Below are 20,266 nucleotides of genomic sequence, written 5' to 3' on the forward strand. Positions count from 1 at the left end.
CATTCTGGTATTAAACTGATGTGGCTCCATTGACTTTAACGGAGTTGCTCCAGATTTACACTGGTGTAGGGGAGAGTGAAATCTGCCCCTTTAGTCTACAAGATAAACAACAATTATGAGTTTAGCTTGCAAACAAAGGGCAATCAGTGCAGTTGCAACATGTCTGGTGAAGATGCGCTATGCCGAGGGAGAGTGCTTTCCCGTTGGCATAATTATTCCAACTCGGCGAGAAGCGGAAGCTATGTCAATAGAACAGCACAAAACTTGCCTCGCTTGGGGTGGAAGGGAAGGCTTTTGCACACCCCTGAGCAATGCTTGTTATATTGCAGACCTGTAGTGCAGACCTGCCCAAAATTGCTACAGAGCAATGGGCACAGTTCAAAATTATCCTAATGTGATTCATTCTGAATGGAGGATTAAGAACCAGGGCTTGCTGTAGTAAAGAGGTCTCTTTCAACGAATCCCATCTGCACAAATAAAAATAATCATTTTCATTTGGATGTGAGAATAGTATATTTTAATAGGAACTTCCCAGAACAATAGGTTGTCAAATTTCATATATATAATATATGATGATAATCCAAGTCACTTTTGATAGTTTATCCTAAACAGGCAAAACTTGAGTGGATCTTTCAGAATTTGATTTTCTTGAACTTCACTGGTATTTTCCAATCTCCATTGCACCTAACAGCTTATATTTGCCTTTGAAATGTGAAATCACATACTGTATCAAAACAAGCCTGTGGAATTAATGGCAGGTTGTGATCCTAGCTTTAATGAGACTTGAAGGGAAATCCGTCGCACAACCTGATAAACGCCGCAAGTTTAATTGGAAAAATGGTAAAATAATTGCGGTGGTGATTTGAAATGTTTTACTGAAAATGAAAAGCTTGGGACCATGTGTTCCCATTGGGATTCTTAGCAGAATTCACCACTGAGGGAATCTCTTGGGCAGGCCCTGTGGATTAATGAAGTCAAAGTGGCTCTGTGCAGACACAGGGATTTGCCTACATTGTTCTTGTTGCAGTATCAGGACTGCATATGAAGTTGTTGTTGTTACCACTTGGAGATCCTGAGGAATCTGAGCTGCAGGCTTCCTTGTTTCTCTGCCCAAGTGAGTTATGTCACAACATGGGTTGGAATAATAGGATCATATTTAGAGGTTGAAACTACTTTTATCGCCCACACCATCTCTCTGCAAATGCATGATAGAAGCAGTGCTCCATTCAAACCTCTTTATTGTTTATTATTATTAGATAACTGCTGACAGTGTTTGTTTCTGTCCAAGACCCAAAATTAAGACAAAAGCTGCTCGATTTACAAAAAAAAAAAATTAAGAAAAATGAGTATATGGTTTATTTGCTGCTACTCTCTAAGTACAAACACCATAGTTCTATAAATAGATTTGGGCGAGTGGTAGTACTGTCCGTAGGCTGCCCTTGTGGTAGGTGCTGTACAGATGCATAGGAAAACTCAGTCCCTCCCCTGAAGAGTTAACAATCTATTCTAGGTTCCAGTTTGTTGAGAGTTTAAAAGGCTGATCATGAATTTTAACTATTTGGTTAAGTTGGATTCCTTTCATAAGAAATGTTTTTCTTATGATGATGCTAGAAATAACTTGATGAGCACACTGTTTCATTACTTTCATTTTAAATTTAGTGAATAATCCAGTTACCCACTATTTATTTCCTGTATTATATTAAATATATGCCTGTATCCTGATTGGAACAGCTGTGGTAGATAACTCAGCCTCCATTTGTAAGATAAAGGTTAGTTGTCAGCATTGTTCATTGTGAATGAAATTCACTCTTGAGCTGAAGGTCTGGCATTTTTCCTCCTGATTGGTCCTGTGGCATGTCACAAAGTCATATTCCATTATATAGTAATAGCGTCACCTACCACTGAAATGCACTCATTTCTAGAGTGACTCTTGATTAATAATATAACTACTGCTTTTTTATATCCAGAAAATTTTCAGGAAGCAATAGATTGCATCAAAACTCTTCATTTAGGAGCTACAATTCATGAACAAGTACACTACAGAAACACTGTCTGATAAATGTGTTCTATCTAATACAGTAGATGAATATACAAGATATTTAGAATTAAATTTGTGCACTGAGTTATTTTGATCTGGGCTAGTATTTTAAAAAGTGCCTGTGGGAATTTAAGTGCCCAACGTCTATCCACTTAAAATGGGAATTGGGCAGCTAACTACCTTAATTACTTTTGAAAATCCCATCCTAGATTTGTACACTAACTTCCCTAAGTAACTGCAAAGATATAATTGGCATGAAGTTGTCACACAGATGCAACAGTTCACCTCTTTAGTCCATACAAATGCTATAATTGTATCTCATTTAGTTTAACCCATTTACTGTAGGATAATATTTTTAATCTTTCACACCTTCCCTTGTATTTAAGGGCAGCTATGTGATGAGGGTGCTGGAGCTGAGTCCTATGGCTCTGGATACCCACTCATGCACAGAAACTCACATGCACCACATGGGAGAGTGAAACAGCTGTGGAGGGCTGAAGTAGCAGCTGCAAAAGTGGCTTGGTTAGTGCTCCACAGCCGCAGGAAGGACAGCTCAATCCACCCCACCCCCTGAAGATCCCCAATGCAATGTTCATTTACTCTGCTTTACTGCAGGGAGGGATGACTTGGCCTGTTGTTTATATCTATGCCCCCATTTTTCTAAATTATGCAGTGCACGTGGGAGGAATCTTACACTGAGTGCTTGGCCCAATTAGCTAAGCCAGGCACCAAACAGAGGTATTGTGTGGGATGGAGAGACTACAAATCCTCTCCCCTACAGGCTGCAAAGCAATCAGGGAGCTGATTTGTGGAGACTCCTCTACTTCAATGGTGAGAGTCCTTGTCGCAGCTATTTGCATGATTCTTTCAGCACCCAAGCTATGGCCTTCTGTGCCCTCCCATCACTGCATTCTGCTATGCAGGGAGCTCCATGTATAGGATATACACCCAACCCCCCCAAATCCTGCCTAATCCCTGAAGCAGAATGGCATCCTGGCTGCAGGAGAAGGAGCAGGACTTGTCCCTTCTTGCACAACACGAGTATCCTTGTTAACCACGTATACCTGTGTAAACAGCATGGTAACATGGCTGACAAACAAAATTGCATGGGATTTTAAAGTGCTACTATAGTGCTTCATTGACCTCAACTGTATAAACTAAACCTTCAGCTATTTATTGTCTAAAGAGGCACATAGTTTTTCCTTGGAAGTAATAGGAAGAAAATTCATCTTGGAATGAATCTGTTTAAATGATGTGGGCAGTGGAACGCTCACCTTGCCTGACATTTTTCCATCACGAATATGCTCTCTAACAAATGGTTGTAACTTGGTCTATTCCAGACTGCACCAAGGTTTGTTGATGAGAGCACAAAACACACAACATCTGCTCTCCATTATATGCTGAAAGGATGCAAGGATGGAAACTCTAGAGAGCACAGTGTTCATAGAGAGACTGTGATCAGTGGGTGAACAGCAGTGTTCTGCAGTCTTATTATAAACAATGCGTAAACTGTACCATTCAATCAAAATGTCCTGGGAAAGGACTCCGGGGGCCTTGGATCCCATCCAAATAACTTTTTAAAACAAACAGACAAAAAGGTATGGCCATGGAGGGGCGGGGAGTTCTGTGATTATTGTTTCATGGTAACCTACCTCCTATCAGGGGCATAACATTCTGTGTCACTTTAGCTCTGGCTTTTTTTTTTTTTTTCCTTTGGAGGTAACATATGTCTCTCTCCAGGATCAACGGAGCATCATGTCGGCATCCACAAATAACTGAATCTCATTAAAATAGTTGATAGTTGAACATCTGGGGCTTTTTGTAGGAATTTCAGCAACAACAAATGTAGGGTTTGAATCACAGGCCTTTTGGAGGAAGTTAGAATGTCCAAAGAACTTCTCCCCTTTGAGAACTATGAAAAATTGGACAACAGTATCCTTATTGTTTCTCTGGAGAAGAAGCCACAGTCTTTATGGATCACCAAAGTCAGACTTGGGGTGACAGATCACAACAGTATAATATCAGGATACATTGGGGTGCTGTCGGCCTCGCCCACAGTCCGGCCCCGCTCCTCCCAGGCTCTGCCCCCACTCTGCCCCAGGTCCCGCCCCCTCCTCACTCAACCCCCCTGTCACTGCTCCCTTCCTCATCCTCCGGCCTGCCACTGGCTTGCTGTGTCCCTCTTCAGTCCCCCACCCCCCGCTCACCACTTCCTCACTCCCCTGCCAGAAACCCCCATGCCTGCCCCAAGAACCCCCGCTCACTGCTGGCTTGTTGCTTACCTCCTCACTCCCTGTTAGCCCCCCCCGTCCGCTGCTGCCTCCCCGCTCACCACCTCACTCCTCCACTAGCCCCCACACCTGCTGCTGCCTCCTTGCTCACCGCCTCTCTCCCCCGCTAGCCTCTCCACATGCCATTAGCTTGCCGCTCGCCTCCTCACTTCCCAGCTATCCCCTGACCCACCGCTGGCTCACTGCTTGCCTTCTCACGCTCGCCACCACTGGCTTGCCGCTTGCCTCCTCTTCCCCCCCCACTGCTGGCTTGCCACTCGCCTCCTCACCCCCACCCCACCCCTCGCTGCCTCTTCACCCCCCTTCCCGTTACTTGCCTACTCATCCCTCCCGCTCGCCTCCTTATCTGAATATCGGGACAAATGGGGTCCTGATCATACAACGATTGGGATACGGGACAAAGGGTTAAATATCGGGACAATCCCAATTTTATTGGGGCATCTGGTCACCCTAGTCACACTCTAGAGAAGGACTAAGGACCCCAGATAGAAGTGGTACATCATTTGGGAATAGAGTGACATGGCAATCCCCTGAATATCCTGTGTTTGCTGAAAGGGGGAGAAATCCCACAAAAGATCTTATGGTTGATATATTACAGAGGTGGAAGAATCTCCCAGAAGACCTTACACATTGTACGGAGGTGCCCTAATGGGAACTAAGATTTTTGCTCTCTTCAGGAAGAAATAAGGAGAATTGCCTGAAGATACAGGGTTCAATGAGTCTGTACTTCTACTTAGAATTAAGTGTTTGAAGGAAAAATTGCCTTTAATAAGGCAGATATTTCACATGCAACGTAAATACTGAATTGTGCGCTCTGTATCTGCCCTGGTAGTTTAGGATATTCTTTCTGAGAATGGGGCAAAAGAGCAAAGTTCAGACCTGAATTAAACTGCAAAGTCTTGGGGTGGCGGCTTTGGACCCATCTCTGCTGCTTATCCTCCATGGAATTCTTACTGGGCAGATGCAATTACTGAAGTGGCTCAGCAGGTGCACGTTATCTCTTGATGCACAAATGTTCCATTTATTATGCACTCAGTACAGTGTGTCGTCATTACGCACCTTCTCACCTGACACTAGTTTTTGTAAATACAGATTAGAGATCAAAGGCAGGTCAGCTTTTGAAATGTAGCACCTGTGTTCCAGTGGCTATTGCAGAGTGTGTGACATATATGGGATGAAAGTTTTAAGTGATATAAAATGTTAATCACTAAGCCTGGCAGAGTCAAACCTTTTAATCTTTATTGCAGTTTTCTAAGGAGAGGCAGGTTATGGACAACACCCCGGAAAAGCTGAAGAAAGAGTTAGAGGAAGAGCTGCAGTTGAGCAGTGAAGACTTACGTAGCCATGCTTGGTACCATGGACGCATTCCGCGGCAGGTATGTCCCTCCTGGGTCTTCCCTTCACAGACAAAGCTGTGGGCTTTCATATACAGACACAGTCAGGTTAACACTGGAGTGTCACAAACAGAGTCTGCATGAGGTCACCAATTCAATAGAAACAGAATGTCTTCCAGTGTGAAAGAAGAGCGGTGTCTGATATTGTTTACTTAATATGCCTTGGTGAGAAATGAGACTGAGGGAGAAAATCCACTGTTTCTTATACTTTAACAAACAAAAAATCATCTAATGAGGAAAGGTAAGAATACTCCTCTGTGCTATAGACAAGAGCTACATTCTGTCTCCTACTATTGTTGTTCAGCTGCTGGCCTGAATTTAGATTAGTATGATTATCCAGAATTTAAAAATGTTCCAATTTTCTACTTTTTCTTGAGTTTGAAATTATAAAAGAGCATACTAGTAGTAATAGTAGTAATAATAATTAATAGTTATTTGGAGTCGCTATCTTTTTATTTTGGTCTTCTACACCAAAAACATCACGAGCTCCCCCTGCTGGCTAATCATCAACATGCACCTGGCAAATGCTGTGCTTGCGGTTATGAGCTTTCCTGGGGCCATCAGCAGATGCTGAAAATCAGTGAGAGCAGTCAGAAGCAGGCAGCTCTGTGGTTTGAAAATTAATGAATTAATGTTTGTCAAATGGGAAGGACCAGCTTGGTTCAGAAAGAAGCCGGGTTTTTTCAGCTTTTATGTGCATACTGCAAAACAGAGAAGACTACGTGAAACCCATTTTAAGAATAGCTCTTTGTCTCTCTTGAAGTAACTGGAAGTAATAACTAAAAGACAAATTCTGGTTGCCTGCAACAATGTCCTCTAAAATTGTGTGTGTGTGAGAGAGAGAGAGAGAGAGAGAGAGAGAGAGATATCAGAAGTTGTGTTATGTACTCCAGTATTCTGAGTAACTTCATTCCCCTTCGCAGTTGAGTTTCTTTTGACAAATTGGGGAAGTATGCACACAAACATGTGGACCTCATTCTCTGGCCCTGTCCTAGAAGGTCCTCACAGAGTGCTCTTGTAGAAAGTCTGTAGAATGGCCTCTGGATTTTAGAAGGAGCCTGAATTAGAGAGGGCGACATTCTGCCCCACGCTTTTCCTCCATCCTGTCTTTTCTGGTTTTAAACCTGTGCTCACAGAGCAGCCAGAATTGGGCCCTACATTTAGGATTAAATAACAAGACTCTAGTGATGTGATACTAACCCAGGCTGAGTATTCCCCTTCTGACTCTGAATGTGGGTTTTTTGCTTTTCTATGTTTTCTCTCTAAGGTGGCAGAAAGCCTAGTTCAGAGAGATGGAGATTTCCTGATTAGGGATTCTCTCTCCAGTCCTGGAAACTTTGTTCTTACCTGTCAGTGGAAAAACATTGCTCAACATTTCAAAATCCACAGAACAGTCCTCAGACTCAATGAAGCCTACTGCCGCGTTCAGTATCAGTTCGAACTTGAAAGTTTCGACAGCATCCCTGGGTTAGTGAGATGTTATGTGGGGAATCGCAGGCCAATATCAAAGCAGAGTGGAGCAATAATTTTTCAGCCTATCAACAGGACCGTGCCACTGAGGTGTCTAGAGGAAAAGTATGGAGTATCTCCAGTTCGACAAAGAGAATGCAATATTACTGAAGGAAAAACAGAGACTGCAAAAAGGCTGAGCCTCAGTATATACGGCGTGCAGTCCCAGGAGCACAGCTTAACCAGAGGAAATCTTTTAAGGTACTTTTCTCTTGTTCCACCATCTTCCGTAAAGGGGAGTCAAGGGCCCAATCCTGCTCCCACTGAAGTCAATGAGAGTTTTGTCCTCTACTTTCAAGAGGAAAGAACCAGGCCTCATGATCTCCTTTAATAACTAATTTTTAAGGCCCTGATCCAAAGCCCAGTGAAGTCAGTAAAAAGACTCCCACTGACTCCAGTGAGCTTTGGCTCAGGCCTTAGAGGACTAACAGCTGTAATAAGGAGCTTTAAGGTAACTGTCTTCAATTATATGAATGTAAAGCACAGAGATTACTGATGCCATTTGAATATGGCAGCAGCCCAGTTAAGTACAGATATTCTAACAAGCTAGATGAATGGTGTAATCAGATTTTGAAAAAACATGATTTGGAGTTTTTGCAGTGAGATCCATTTTCTCAGCAAGATAGTGTTTAGGCTCTGCAGTGCTGGTTCCTTTCACTCACACTGGTGTGACTCAGGAGCCTCTCCACCAAAGTCAGTGGTGTCAAACCAGAGTGAATGAAATTGGACTCAGTCTCTGTAAATACAATAATGATGCAGCTTGTGCAGTAGCTTAGAAGTAATAAAAATGCTAAACTTAAATTGAAGGTTAAAAAAAGTAAAAGGTTTGTTGTTACTCTCAAGTTGAGGCCTTTTTCTTTTGCTGCTGTGAAGAAAATGCCACCAATGGGTTAAGATGGTTAAAAAGAGAAAGTGAGATGGACTAAAATAAAAGTGCACTAATAAAGCTGACTGTTTGGAAGGAGACAGCCGATGGATTGTAGTTCTTCATTACTGCCCAATTCAGGTGTTGTATTGAAAAAGTCTTAGCATGCCAACAAAGAGGGAACCAAACTGCTCTAGCAACTTTCTGATTACAAAAATTCCAAATCATTGTCTGAGATTCTCACCTGGATCCTGGAATCTGATCTACACAGCTGGACCCCTATGCCTCTATGGAGCCACCTGACTTGAATGGGACTCGGGGAGGAGGGGCTAGCCCATGAGTCAACGCAGCAAAGTCAGTGGGACTTCAGACTGATGCAGAGGTGTGTCTGTGCAGCAGTGGGGTTGGGCTGCTAATGCTGTCTGCTCTTGAACTTAGCAATGCAGTTGGTAGTTAATGCCTTTTATGAAAACTGAATGTTGGCTGAACAAGTCGTTCATCCAAAGCCTGTAAATAACTATTCTGCATCTGATTTTCCTGGGAGCGTCTACTAAAGCATGTCCTTAGTTACTGTCCTGTGGCTGAACCACGGCAGAAATGGAAGGGCTGCTTTCTTTTCTGTTAGCGCAGTGATACTCAGACTGAGGCTCGCGAACCGCAAGAGGCTCTTTAATGCGTCTCCTGCAGCTGTTTGCGGCATGTGATATTAAAACAGTGGTGTGATTTAATTATTAACTAATCCGGATGCTTTTACTATGTTATTAACCAATTGAAGTTGATAAAACAATAATAATACTTGGTCAACCATTTTGCTGTGAGAATAAACTAAATATTTCTCCCGTCATATTGTTTAAAACTGAATATATAGTTCTCTAGTAAATGAAACAAATAATTCAAACTACTGTGCCTCTATTGTTGATCGATAATTTGGCTTCTGAACCACCAAGGTCTGAGTATCACTGTGTTAGAGAATGAGTTCTTAACCTGAGGGTTGTGACACATACTCCAACCCGGGGACACAATCCTCCTCCCTTTCTTTATGGCTAGGAGAGAAAAGGAGTCACAAATCTTTCCTCTGCTGTAAGAGGGGTTCACAGCATGCAGAAGGTTGAGAATAAAGCATTAATTTCTGCCCTGCCATGTTGTATGATTGCAGAACTATTACCATGTTGCACAAAGCAATAACTCTCAGTACTGAATGCTAAGAGCCAGATCTTCGCCCATACTAAGCCCCCTTTGGGCTGCTCTGGCAGCATAAGGGACCCTTTAAGGTGCTGTAAGTGGGAAGCTGAGGACTTCCCTTAGTTCTGACACAGCTGAAAATTGGGCCTGCATATTAAGTGTCCTACTGCACTTTAATAATATATTGTTGTGTTGGCTTTTTTCCCCCCTCAGAAACAAAGAAAAAAGTGGTAGCCAGCCAGCTAGTTTGGATCACGTCCAGGAGAAAAGATTCCCCCTAAAGGCTCACCAGTCAGAAAGTTACCTGCCAATAGGTATGTCTATAGGCAGATTTCTAATAACTCCTTAGAAGATGCATGCCAGCAGGTAGTCAGCCCTCTATCCTGTCTTCAGGTTACATTTTAATATGCTAGAGATTTTGAGAGACTGGAGCCCACATGAAATTCACGGTCTCAGGTGTGAGGGTACTGAATACAGTTAGCATCTGATGACTGTTCAGTGGCCCATGGAAATGGAGTTGTTAGGCTCATTACAGTTGCTCAACCAAGTACTCTATTTTGAAGGCACCTATCAGCTTGGTATAGCACCCTAGTGATCAGGTTTACACATCAGAAAAATGATTATTATGATTGGCACTATAGGTCCCCATTTCTTGGCAGTGTCACCATCTCAACCCTGGAGTTTTACAAGACCCTCAACAGTTACACTGATACCATCCTGCCCATAGCTTCTTGAGCAGCTGCAGTAAACCTGATGCAATTTTGTACGTTTTGCTGCTGTTACTCAGGTAATGCAGCTAATGCAGAATCAGTACTCTGCTATTTTCCACCACTTGTTACTGCTGGTGGGTAGGGAAGAGGAAGTGGGGCAGCTGTACACTCTGTTCCTCTTATCCTCCTTTGATCTTCCTCTCTCTGCTTATATCACAAATCTGCTGCTGCTGCCCCCTGTAACTTTCCTGGGCAGCAGCAGTATGACATTTACAAGAATGTGGTCAGTTTCATTTGCATTACCATACTGATAGAAGACTTACTAGCACTTGCACAATTGTCTGAGAAATTTTGCTTACCTTCCTCTCCCCACCCCCTCCACACCCATTCTCCAAGCTACACCCAGAGAGGAAAATTGTAAGGGAACCCCCTTATATGCCAAACAGGAGCACTGTGTGAGGAAGCTTGCACTGAGGTTGTGAGTTGCCCTATGGATAAATTCTTGCCTTTGGTTTCCAAGGCTGTCAATCTTGAACTTTTCTAGAGCACTAAATCTGTTTGAAAAATAAAATAAAATGGGTGTTGTGGATTTTCAACTGATTTCTAAAGGCAGGAGTTCTCAAACATTTCTGTAGTGTGGCCCACACCTTAATAGAGAGATTGTCTAGTCATGAGCATCTCTCCTTCCACCATACTCCCAGACATAATTGCACAAACTGCCTTCCCTCCCATTTGCAAATTAGGTGAATGGCCTTCCTCCCATTCATGACTGCAACAACGTTTCTGTAGTAACTATTGCAATTACCCTGAAAAGTAAAATTAGGAAAGTGTTTCATGTGTGATTTATATTGTGATGGTGGCCAGAGGCTCCAGTCAGGAGCAAGGCCCCTAGACACCATACAGACATATAGTAGGAGACAGTCCCTCCTCTGGAGACCTTACAGTCTGGGAGTCTTTAATGCAATGCAGCAGCTGGTAATGAGAAGTAAGAGCAGCGTGATGTGATCAGTCAGCTCTCTGCACACAACCAGTAAGTGTTCCGTGGGCCACGGTTCGGGAACTTCTGTCTTAAGAATCTGCCAGCCCTCATTTGATGGCAAAGGGATGTTTGCCTGTGTGCTAACTGCAGGATGGGGCCTATGTGTGTAAATATTACAGTGCACACACGTTCCCCCACATTTGAGTCAACTGTCTTCTAGGGATACAGAATTAGAATCTCTGAAGTTCATTCTTTTCATACCTCGCTACATGCCCAGACTCCACTTTAAGGAAGTTTTTCTTTCATTTCAAAAGTTGTCATTCTTAAAAATGACTCACAGGCCTTGTGTGGTGCAGCTATAAGATTCCATTTTTATTTGGCAGATCAAGTTACAAACTCACTCCTATTCCAAGCCAGGATTTTCCAGCTCTGACTGTACAGCCTTTGTGTGCTGTGGGGATGTGGGCTATTGTCAGTGTTACCACAGGATGACATTACAGCCCAGCTGCTCTCTGTAGTTGGAATTTTGTGAGGAGAATTTGCTTGGTAGCTCATCTCTTAAAATATATGTCTTAAACAGTGTTTGACAGAACGAAGAATTTACATGATCTGAAACACTTCCCCAGTAAACAACAGCAACAAAAAAAAGAACTGTAAAGTGTATCTTGGGATGATATGTAGTATTGCCTTAGATGCTATTATTACATCATAAAAAATGATTCTGTTCTTCGCCTACAGGTTCGAGGCATCCATCTCAGCTACCTGAAGTAGATACAAGCCCATGTTCAAATTCCCCTGCATTTAGAACAGGCAGTGAACCTACTCTAAGCCCCATGGTAGTTCAGAGGGTCGCTTCCAAGTCGCCAGTAGGAGAAGCTCTTAGAGGATCAGACAGCCAGCTCTATCCCAAGCCTCCACCTAAGCCCAACAAAGTGCCCTCGCTGAGGCAACCTCAGTCTCCTTTAGCTTGGCACAGTTCAGAGACACACTACTGTGAATTAAACCCCGCCACTTCCGTAGACTGTGGAGCAACACAGCAATCTCTGTCTCAGAAAAGCAGCTACGTGGAGCATCTGATAGCCAAAGAGACTGGATTGCTCTCAGGGAACTCTGAAACAAGTTATCTGATCCATGAAGATGATGCCTTACAGAGCTCAATGGATCCATTAGCAGCTTGGACTGAGATGACTGAAGAGGGCAGCATGTTTGTAGCACCTGTTCTTGAGACAGTATCCAGTTTTAAACCAAATGATTTTGAATCCAAACTTCTCCCTCCTGAGAACAAGCCACTTGAAACACCAATGTTAAAAAGAGTTAAGGAGCTATTCACCAACAGTAATCCAAAGATTATTGCCCGGCATATACTTAGAATGGACTGCAAGGTAATTTTTTTATTATTATTTGGTTTTTAATAATTGTAAAGGGAAGTAACTTTTCTGCATATCACTGGTACCCTGCCAGATTAAGCTTTTTTAAAAAAGAGATTTGAAAGAATTAAAGGTGAGATCTGGGACTAAGGTAATGTATGTATTTACTTGGGGGACTTGCAGGGATTTCTCAATGGGTAAGGTTGGAGAAGAGTTTTTAACCTTGGAGGAATGATTACAAATTTGTCTCTGGACCAAAAATCACTCTTAGTTGTCACTAATTTTAGACCTATATTTCCCTCCATTCCAGACAAATCTGATGTTCTCTTTATTTGTTGTAGATTTATTTACAGCAGAAATGTTGAATCATGAAACTGAGATTAGGAAAAATGGTATTTATTCTGAAGGAATGAATTCCATATCAGAGAGAGAGAACACCACACATTGCTCATTTTACTGGAAGGCACTCAGATACCAAAATGGTGGGCATGAGATAAGAACCTGAATAGAATACAATTTGTTTTAGCTTCTTGTCTGAATACTGCTCTTCTAACCCTTGTTTGGGTCTTTGGGCCTTGACAGAATGAGAGGTAGTGAAAGGTGGCTGCAGAGCCTTTAGATGCAGTTGTCTCCTCGCGTGCCACTTGTATCCCCTAGTTGCACACCTTGGTACGCATCAGAAGCGCACAGATATTTTTACAAGGAGGCAGGTTTGGTTATACTGGCAAATCTTTGAGCAGTGATTCTGGAATCGGCAACATGGGAAAAGGAAGAGAGAAATTCAAGTACAGACAGCCCTTTTTACAGGATAATGATTTTATTTAAAGGGGACATGAAACCCATTTGAATTCTCAGTCATTTGAAGTGGATGGTTGTGAGTGCTGTACCCATTAGAAACAGTATTTGAGAGAGAGATAGTGTCATTTCTCACACTCCTTCAGTGTGAATCTGGTTCCAGATCCTCAAAGGTATTTAGGCACCCAATTCCCATTGAAATCAGTAGCACTGGGTCTAGCATTGGCCTGCTAAACCCAGGGGTGTGAGTTCAATCCTTGAGGGGGCCACTTAGAGAACGGGGGTAAAAAACTGTCTGGGGATTGGTCCTGCTTTGAGCAGAGGGTTGGACTAGATGACCTCCCGAGGTCCCTTCCAACCCTGATAGTCTATGATTCTATGATAATGAAATCCAGGAGAGTTAGGGTATGTCATAATTGCAATGCTTATGATTCAAATGACATGATCTGTGTGTAACCCACACATCTTCTGGGTATAGTGTTCTGTCCCATCTAGTGGCACTAAGGCCACTTAGAGAGCAATTAATGAGTCTGCCTTACAGCCTTAGCTAAGAGGCCGTTGGTGTTTAGCTCATGTGATAGAGGCACATGCACTAAACTCCAAAGGCTCCAGGTTGAATCCCACCCACCAACGACCGGGGTCTGTCAGTATTACATGTGCACAGTTTCAAATAGCATTTCCTTCTTACTGCCATCAGCTCCATTACACTCTTTAAACTCTCTATACAATCTATTCATTAGAATTGAATGGTTATTGATCAATTCTAAATAATGGTAGCACCAGCCAGCCCACTGCAGAAAGAATGGAAAGGCCTTTCCAGCTCTGCTGCTTCTTGTTAGGAGGGCACTTCCTGTAAAAAGTGTGCTGGAAGCCAAAGAGATAGTACATTGTAGTGATTTCCTAATGGCATATTTGTGCACTCACATGAGGCTGTATAGGTGAAATCATTGCATCAGTTAATTCCGTCAGTCATTTGGGAACTATATTAGTGAGAAGTGATAGTGTTTCTAATATGTTAAAGAAATGTACATCACCTGCCCAATATTCAGAGAGAGGCAATGGCTCCTCCTGAGGCAGAAATGGATAATGCTGTGACTATCATTTTGTTATAACTCAAAACAAACTCTTTTCTCCAATGTTTGCTGTAAAACTTGCCTCATAAAGATACAGCATTGTCTCATCTGCTACTCACTGAGCATGAGATTTAGAAGAGAGTTGGTCAGTTTTTAAAAAAGATTTGTGTGCTCAGTGCCCTAGCAAGGGCTTTTTCTCCCACCCTGTGGTTTCTAATAACTTACACGGAGAACTGCACAGTTTCTCCAAGACTCATTTAGGAGTCAGGTTGGCGAATGGGACATGTGACTTCTGTCAGCCAGAAAAATGAACAAATGGTGCAGCAGAGATTTCAGGTGTATTGAGTAATGACAGATCAACCTGCCTAACATGGATATCACACTGTAAGGTTGTGCCAGTTTCCCCAGCAAAATGCTACTGCTAGTACTCCCCCAATGCTAGTATGCTTACTATGCATGATTAGCCAGGTATGAGGTGTGGTTAGCACACTCACCCTGACCACCTGCTGGCATCCACCAGGAGGTGTTGAAGTAGAATACACTGTTTCTTTCTGAGGCAGTGCCACTGGCTGCTTCTAAATGTGCCCCCCTAGGCCCTCCTGGGCCCATCTGTCCCTCATACACAGAATGGCTCAGGGAACCTCCACTTAGCAGCTACACCTCTGCACCGCCCTTCCGGAAAAAATGCCAGGATTTGGCTACCTTATAGTCTTAGAATCATAGAAGTCTGGGACTAAAAGGGATCTCATCAGGCAGGAATTACTAAACCTAGACCATCCCTGACAGTGTTTGTCCAACTTAAAAATCTGTAGTGATGGGGATTCCACAACCTCCCTTGGAAAACTATTCCAGAGCTTAACTACCCTTATAGTTAGACTGTTTCTCCTAATAGCTAACCTAAATCTTAGTTAATGCAGATTAAGCCCATTACTTCTTGTCCTACCTTCAGTGGACATGGAGAACAATTGTTCACAGTCCTCTTTATAACAGCCCCTAACATATTTGAAGATTTCTCAAGTCCCCCTCAATCTTCTTTTCTCAAGACTAAACTTGTTCAAACTTTCCTCATAGGTCATGTTTTCTAAGCCTCTTTAGAAAAGTAATAATCACACTTCTCTAGCCCTTATTTTTTTGAAAGCCCAGCGCAATCTAACTAATCTAGTACCTTTTCTCCTTCTACCGTAGATAATGGCTTTCATCTAATAGCAAAAGTGTGTGTTGACTGAAGTACTTCCCTTAGATGTACCCTAGTTTAGTAGGAAATCTTAGCTGCTGTAATTAGCCTAGCAAACTTAATTAAAACCTCTGCTTCCATAATGGAACATTAAAAGACCTGTAGCAAATGTGGCTGGAGATGCTTCTTTCTGATGGCTACATTGTGCTTCACTCAGTTTGACTCTTTCAAAGTGCTATGGATTCTCTTTTAATCTTGCTTTTCCCCCCTGATCCTGTCACCATCGGACTAATTTAGATGCAACCTGAAATGACAACCTGTTCTCTGCCTGTGCTGCTGGGACTGAATGATTGCCATCTGTTTGGAATTGGCTATATACTATTGGTACCATAGAATTCTAAAGTATTATGACATCTTTGCATACAGAGAGGGCCTGATTAAAGCCTGCACACTATAGATTTGTGTGTAGGACGCAAGCTCCTGAAGTCTGTTTACATCAGAATCTCAGCTTTCATTTAAAAAATAAAGTTTGTAGCCCTCAGAATTGCGAAGGAACACTAAATATTGACCAGGTGTAACTGAGGTAGTGATGTCTGCAGGTACGTCGACACTACCCGCCGGATCGGCGGGTAGAGGTCGATCTATCGGAGATCGATTTCTCGTGTCTCGTCTAGATGCAATAAATCGATCCCGGAATGTGCTCCCGTCGATTCCAGAACTCCTCCAGGGCGAGAGGCAGAAGCAGAGTCGACGGGGGAGCCATAGCCGTTGATCCTGCACCGTGAGGACAGGAGCTAAGTCGAGCTAAGATACGTCAACTTCAGCTATACTATTCTCATAGCTGAAGTTGTGTATCTTAGATTGATCCTCCCCCCCCCCCCCCCCCCCCCCCCCCCCGAGTGTAGACCAGGCCTGCTTGTCTGCAGAAAGCCTGGAACAATAGCTGTGAGAGGAGAAACTCTCCCATTCATATCAATGGGCTATTAACTCCCAGCCCTAATGCTCTGGTGGCACACACTAGCTCCACTCAAGTAGGGAACTATGTATGGCAGGAGGAGATGAGCAGTGGGTCTGATCCATTCACCCAAGCAGATTAACCTTGGCCTCTCCATGAGGCCCTGTGCCAACACTACTGTCCCTCTGGGAGGGAATGGGGATCGTCCAGGGGGGCAAAGCCACTGGGAACCCAGTGTCATGGTGTAACTAGAGCTCCATATTGACTCAATCCAGTTCTGCAGACAGAGGTTTAGATGCTATGGTGATAGAAAGGCAGATTAGATTAGAAATTTGTCAGCATATGAACATTAAAACAATACTCATTAGATAATATGAACATTATTAAGATTAATACAGATTAATAGTTGTTATAGCAGTGCAAATTGCAAATAATCATCCTGTATTTGAAAGGCAAGGACTAATGCAGTGTGGAGGGAAAATAGAGGGCTTTTTTGTATGAATTATTGTCAGACATGGAGCACTCACATAGTCCTTTCCAAATTCAGAATGCTTTGTGTACATTAATTCATCCTCACAACAGCCCCGTGGAGTGAAGAAACAGCACTGTTACAGTATTTTACAGATGAGGAAAGCGAGACAAAGAGGTTAAGTATCTTGGCCACAGCGCATTAGTGTCAGAGCAAAGATCAAGCCACAAGACCACTCCGTGCTTTTGTTGATCTGTGGGGATCTGCTTTTGGTAGAGTGCTTGATCAGATCTGTTGTGGGTTTGGCTTTCTTTTCTAGAAGAAAATCTCCTTATGATGCTGCTTGTTTTCTGTTGTTGTTTTTTAAAAAACAGATCAAAGAATTAGTCCTTATTTCTTGACCATAATTCTTATTTGTTTTCATATACTTGGCTCACTAAAGGAAAGCACTTCTAAGTTCTGCACAAAACCTCCTTGTGTGTAATGTACTCAGCATGTTTCTGTTTAACAGGGATATTTTTAAATGGCTTTATATTAGTGTTCTAGCTGCACAGCGAGGTAGAGTAACACTACGAATGAATCAAACTCCTCATTTCCTTAAATAAGTTAACTTCCTGGCTCAGTGTGAGAACTTTTGCGCTTGACAGGTTGCTAGGATACTAGAGGTCTCTGAAGAGATGAGGAGGAAGATGGGAGTGAGATCAGGTTTGGAGCTCATTACATTGCCCTATGGACACCAGCTGCGCTTGGACATAATTGAAAGGTATACATTCTTGTTACATTGTGCTTCACTCCTGGGACACTTGGCTAGAGTATCAGTCTATAGTTGGTATTGGTGTGTCTTATATCTCCAGATAGAAACACCCTCCTTCCCCAATAAACACTTTACAGTATTTTTGTATACTATGTTGAAATCCACTGAGAGGTAATTTGTTGGGACATGGAGATATTGTACAGCTTTGTGCTTAGGAGGACTCCTGGAGATCATCAGGCAACTCCATGGAGGGAGTGCTTGAAGGGAAAAAACAGCTGTTAAGGGTCTGATTCTGGTAGGGGAAGCTGAGCCCGCCCTCTGCTCCAGGTTCCAGCTCTGGGGCCCTCTCTTCAGCAGCCAAGGTCTGCCCTGTCCTATTCTTTGCTGCTTTTCCCCTGAGCCTTTCCTAGCTCTCTGGCTCTCCCCCTTCCCTGAGTTTACCATCCCAAACTCCCTCCTCCCAGGGAGTAACTGCAGGCTACCTATCTCTTTGCCCCAACCACACCTCCCTTCTCCCAGGCAGAGACTACAAACTACTTGCCTTTGCTGCTCTCCGCTCCTGGGCTTAATACAGGCACCACCTGTTCCTGTCCAGCAGAGCCTCTTCTCATTAATCCCTGGCTCTTCTGCTAGGTACAGCTGAAGTGGCTAATTGGCTTATCTAGCCACCTTACCCCTTCAGGCCCTGTGTGGGGTGGACACCCCATTGCAGATGTGCAGTAACATAGGGGCAGATCTGTTACCCTGAAGCCTCCAATCTATAGTCGGTCTATATCACATAAGCGTACTATTGTCACTGAGCTCCATGTAACAGCAGCATTGTCAGTAGCAAACATTTAATCCTGCCTAGGGACATTAAGGTCTTTTAAGTATTGCCTTTGTTATTTGATCACATCTTAGCATTTCAGTAGTTTACTCTAGACATCACTGACTTGCTTCTCTCTAGACACAACACCATGGCAATTGGAATAGCTGTGGATATTTTGGGCTGCACAGGAAACGTAGAAGAGAGGGCTGCAACATTAAACAGGATCATCCAGGTAGCAGTGGAATTGAAGGACTCCCTGGGGGATTTGTACGCATTCTCTGCTGTCATGAAAGCACTTGAAATGCCACAGGTAAAATAATGTTTCCGTTATGGTATTCAAAGAGTTTAATTTTCGTTAGTTAATTTTTTTCAACATTTTAAATCCATTAGACAAGTGCTTAGAGATGACAGGAATGGGCATTATAGAATGCCCATCCCCATGTAGACAGACAGATGGTCATAAGAGCTAAGATATGTTTAGCCATTATGAACTTACAAAGCTTTTAATTGTAACAATCACATTTTCTTCTAATGCTGGCATTGAAGGGAACTTTGCTTTATAGAATAAAGGTCTGTTTATTTTAAAGCAAGGCGGGTATGATAGCATCAAGACATTTCTTCTGTACTATTAAAAAAAATTTGTTATGAAACAAACAACTATTTTTTGCAGTTACAGAAATTTGCCTCTTTTGAATATATCTTTATTATGCTCTTTGGTGAAAGCTTTTTGTATGATCCTGCAGGGTATAGATGACCTTTTGGGATTAACACTTTGATGAGAGAATGTTGAGCAACCAGCAGTAAAAAAGAGAAATGCTAAATACCAAAAGAATGGATGTTATCTGAATTCAGCTAGTAACATTTATCTAAACAAAATTCTCCACTCCCACGTGCCAGTTGGGAGGCAGTTCTCATATCTAAACTTGAATAACAGCTTTAGAAACACGGAGTACTTAGAATAGCTGGTCTGTAAATAAAGAAATGTGCATTTTTTGTGTGCAAATGGACATGGTACAGCAATTATTTATTTGTCAACCTTTAAAAAAAAATGGACGTTTCCCCCCCTGACATTAAAACTAAGTTTAGGGCCCTTTTAAAATCACTTATCAGAGAAACATGCTGTTACTGCATCAGCTGTATGTTTGTCTGAAAGTTTACTACAACACAAGGAAAGTGATACAGTAGTTGCAAGGAGAGATTGCCAGGTGTGGCACCAGGAATGCTGCCTTAATTTTTGAGTGAGAGGAATTTGTTAGCTGTATCTTGGCCTGTGGTGATTTGAAACTTGTCCTAGATGACCATAAAGGGCCATTCATGGGAACAGAACATTGGGTTGTGGCTTTTCCCCAAGGAACACACAATTATTTTGCTTACATACTAGGAGGTTTTATTCAGTGGTATTAAGTTGTATCAAGGTATTATTACTTATTAATGTCAGCATCCAGTGGAAGAGGCAAATCGTTGCATAAGCTTAAACAAATGATGGTATCATATTATTATGATTCAGACCAATCCAAATTAACACTCTGGTGTCTGCCAGAAGCAGCAGAGTTGCTTTACATAATAATAGTTGCAAAATGAAAATAGGACTCTCTCTTTGTTGCATTGAACAGATCGCAAGGTTAGAACAAACATGGATCACTTTACGGCACCACTACACCCAAACTGCCATTACATATGAAAAGCAGTTGAAGCCATTCAGCAAAGCTCTGCATGAAGGAAGAGGTGAGTGTGTAGCATGAGGGATCGCAGGCAGACTTGTGTGACACTGGCCTTCACCACTTTTGTTTTCATTAAGGGAACTGCATTAAGTCCTTTACTGCAAATGACAGATTTTCAGTCTGAATTGCCTTTAACTTGCTTCCCCTCTAAAATTAATGTAATAATGGACATAGACAGAAAT

General features: G+C 42.6%; 1 protein-coding gene across 3 annotated transcripts in view; it reads left to right on the plus strand.

Moving 5' to 3' along the window:
* Positions 1-20,266, plus strand: part of BCAR3 (BCAR3 adaptor protein, NSP family member) — a 173,330-nt gene that overhangs the window by 149,487 nt on the left and 3,577 nt on the right. For all 3 annotated transcript variants that reach the window (XM_050960942.1, XM_050960943.1, XM_050960944.1), the window contains 7 exons: positions 5,577-5,705; positions 6,991-7,433; positions 9,493-9,593; positions 11,707-12,350; positions 17,449-17,564; positions 18,502-18,673; positions 19,977-20,088. In XM_050960942.1, coding sequence (XP_050816899.1) covers positions 5,577-5,705; positions 6,991-7,433; positions 9,493-9,593; positions 11,707-12,350; positions 17,449-17,564; positions 18,502-18,673; positions 19,977-20,088 — 1,717 coding nt within the window. The remainder of the gene's footprint in view (positions 1-5,576; positions 5,706-6,990; positions 7,434-9,492; positions 9,594-11,706; positions 12,351-17,448; positions 17,565-18,501; positions 18,674-19,976; positions 20,089-20,266) is intronic.

The sequence above is a fragment of the Gopherus flavomarginatus genome, chromosome 7 (assembly GCF_025201925.1).
Source record: "Gopherus flavomarginatus isolate rGopFla2 chromosome 7, rGopFla2.mat.asm, whole genome shotgun sequence".
Classification (NCBI taxonomy): domain Eukaryota; kingdom Metazoa; phylum Chordata; order Testudines; family Testudinidae; genus Gopherus; species Gopherus flavomarginatus.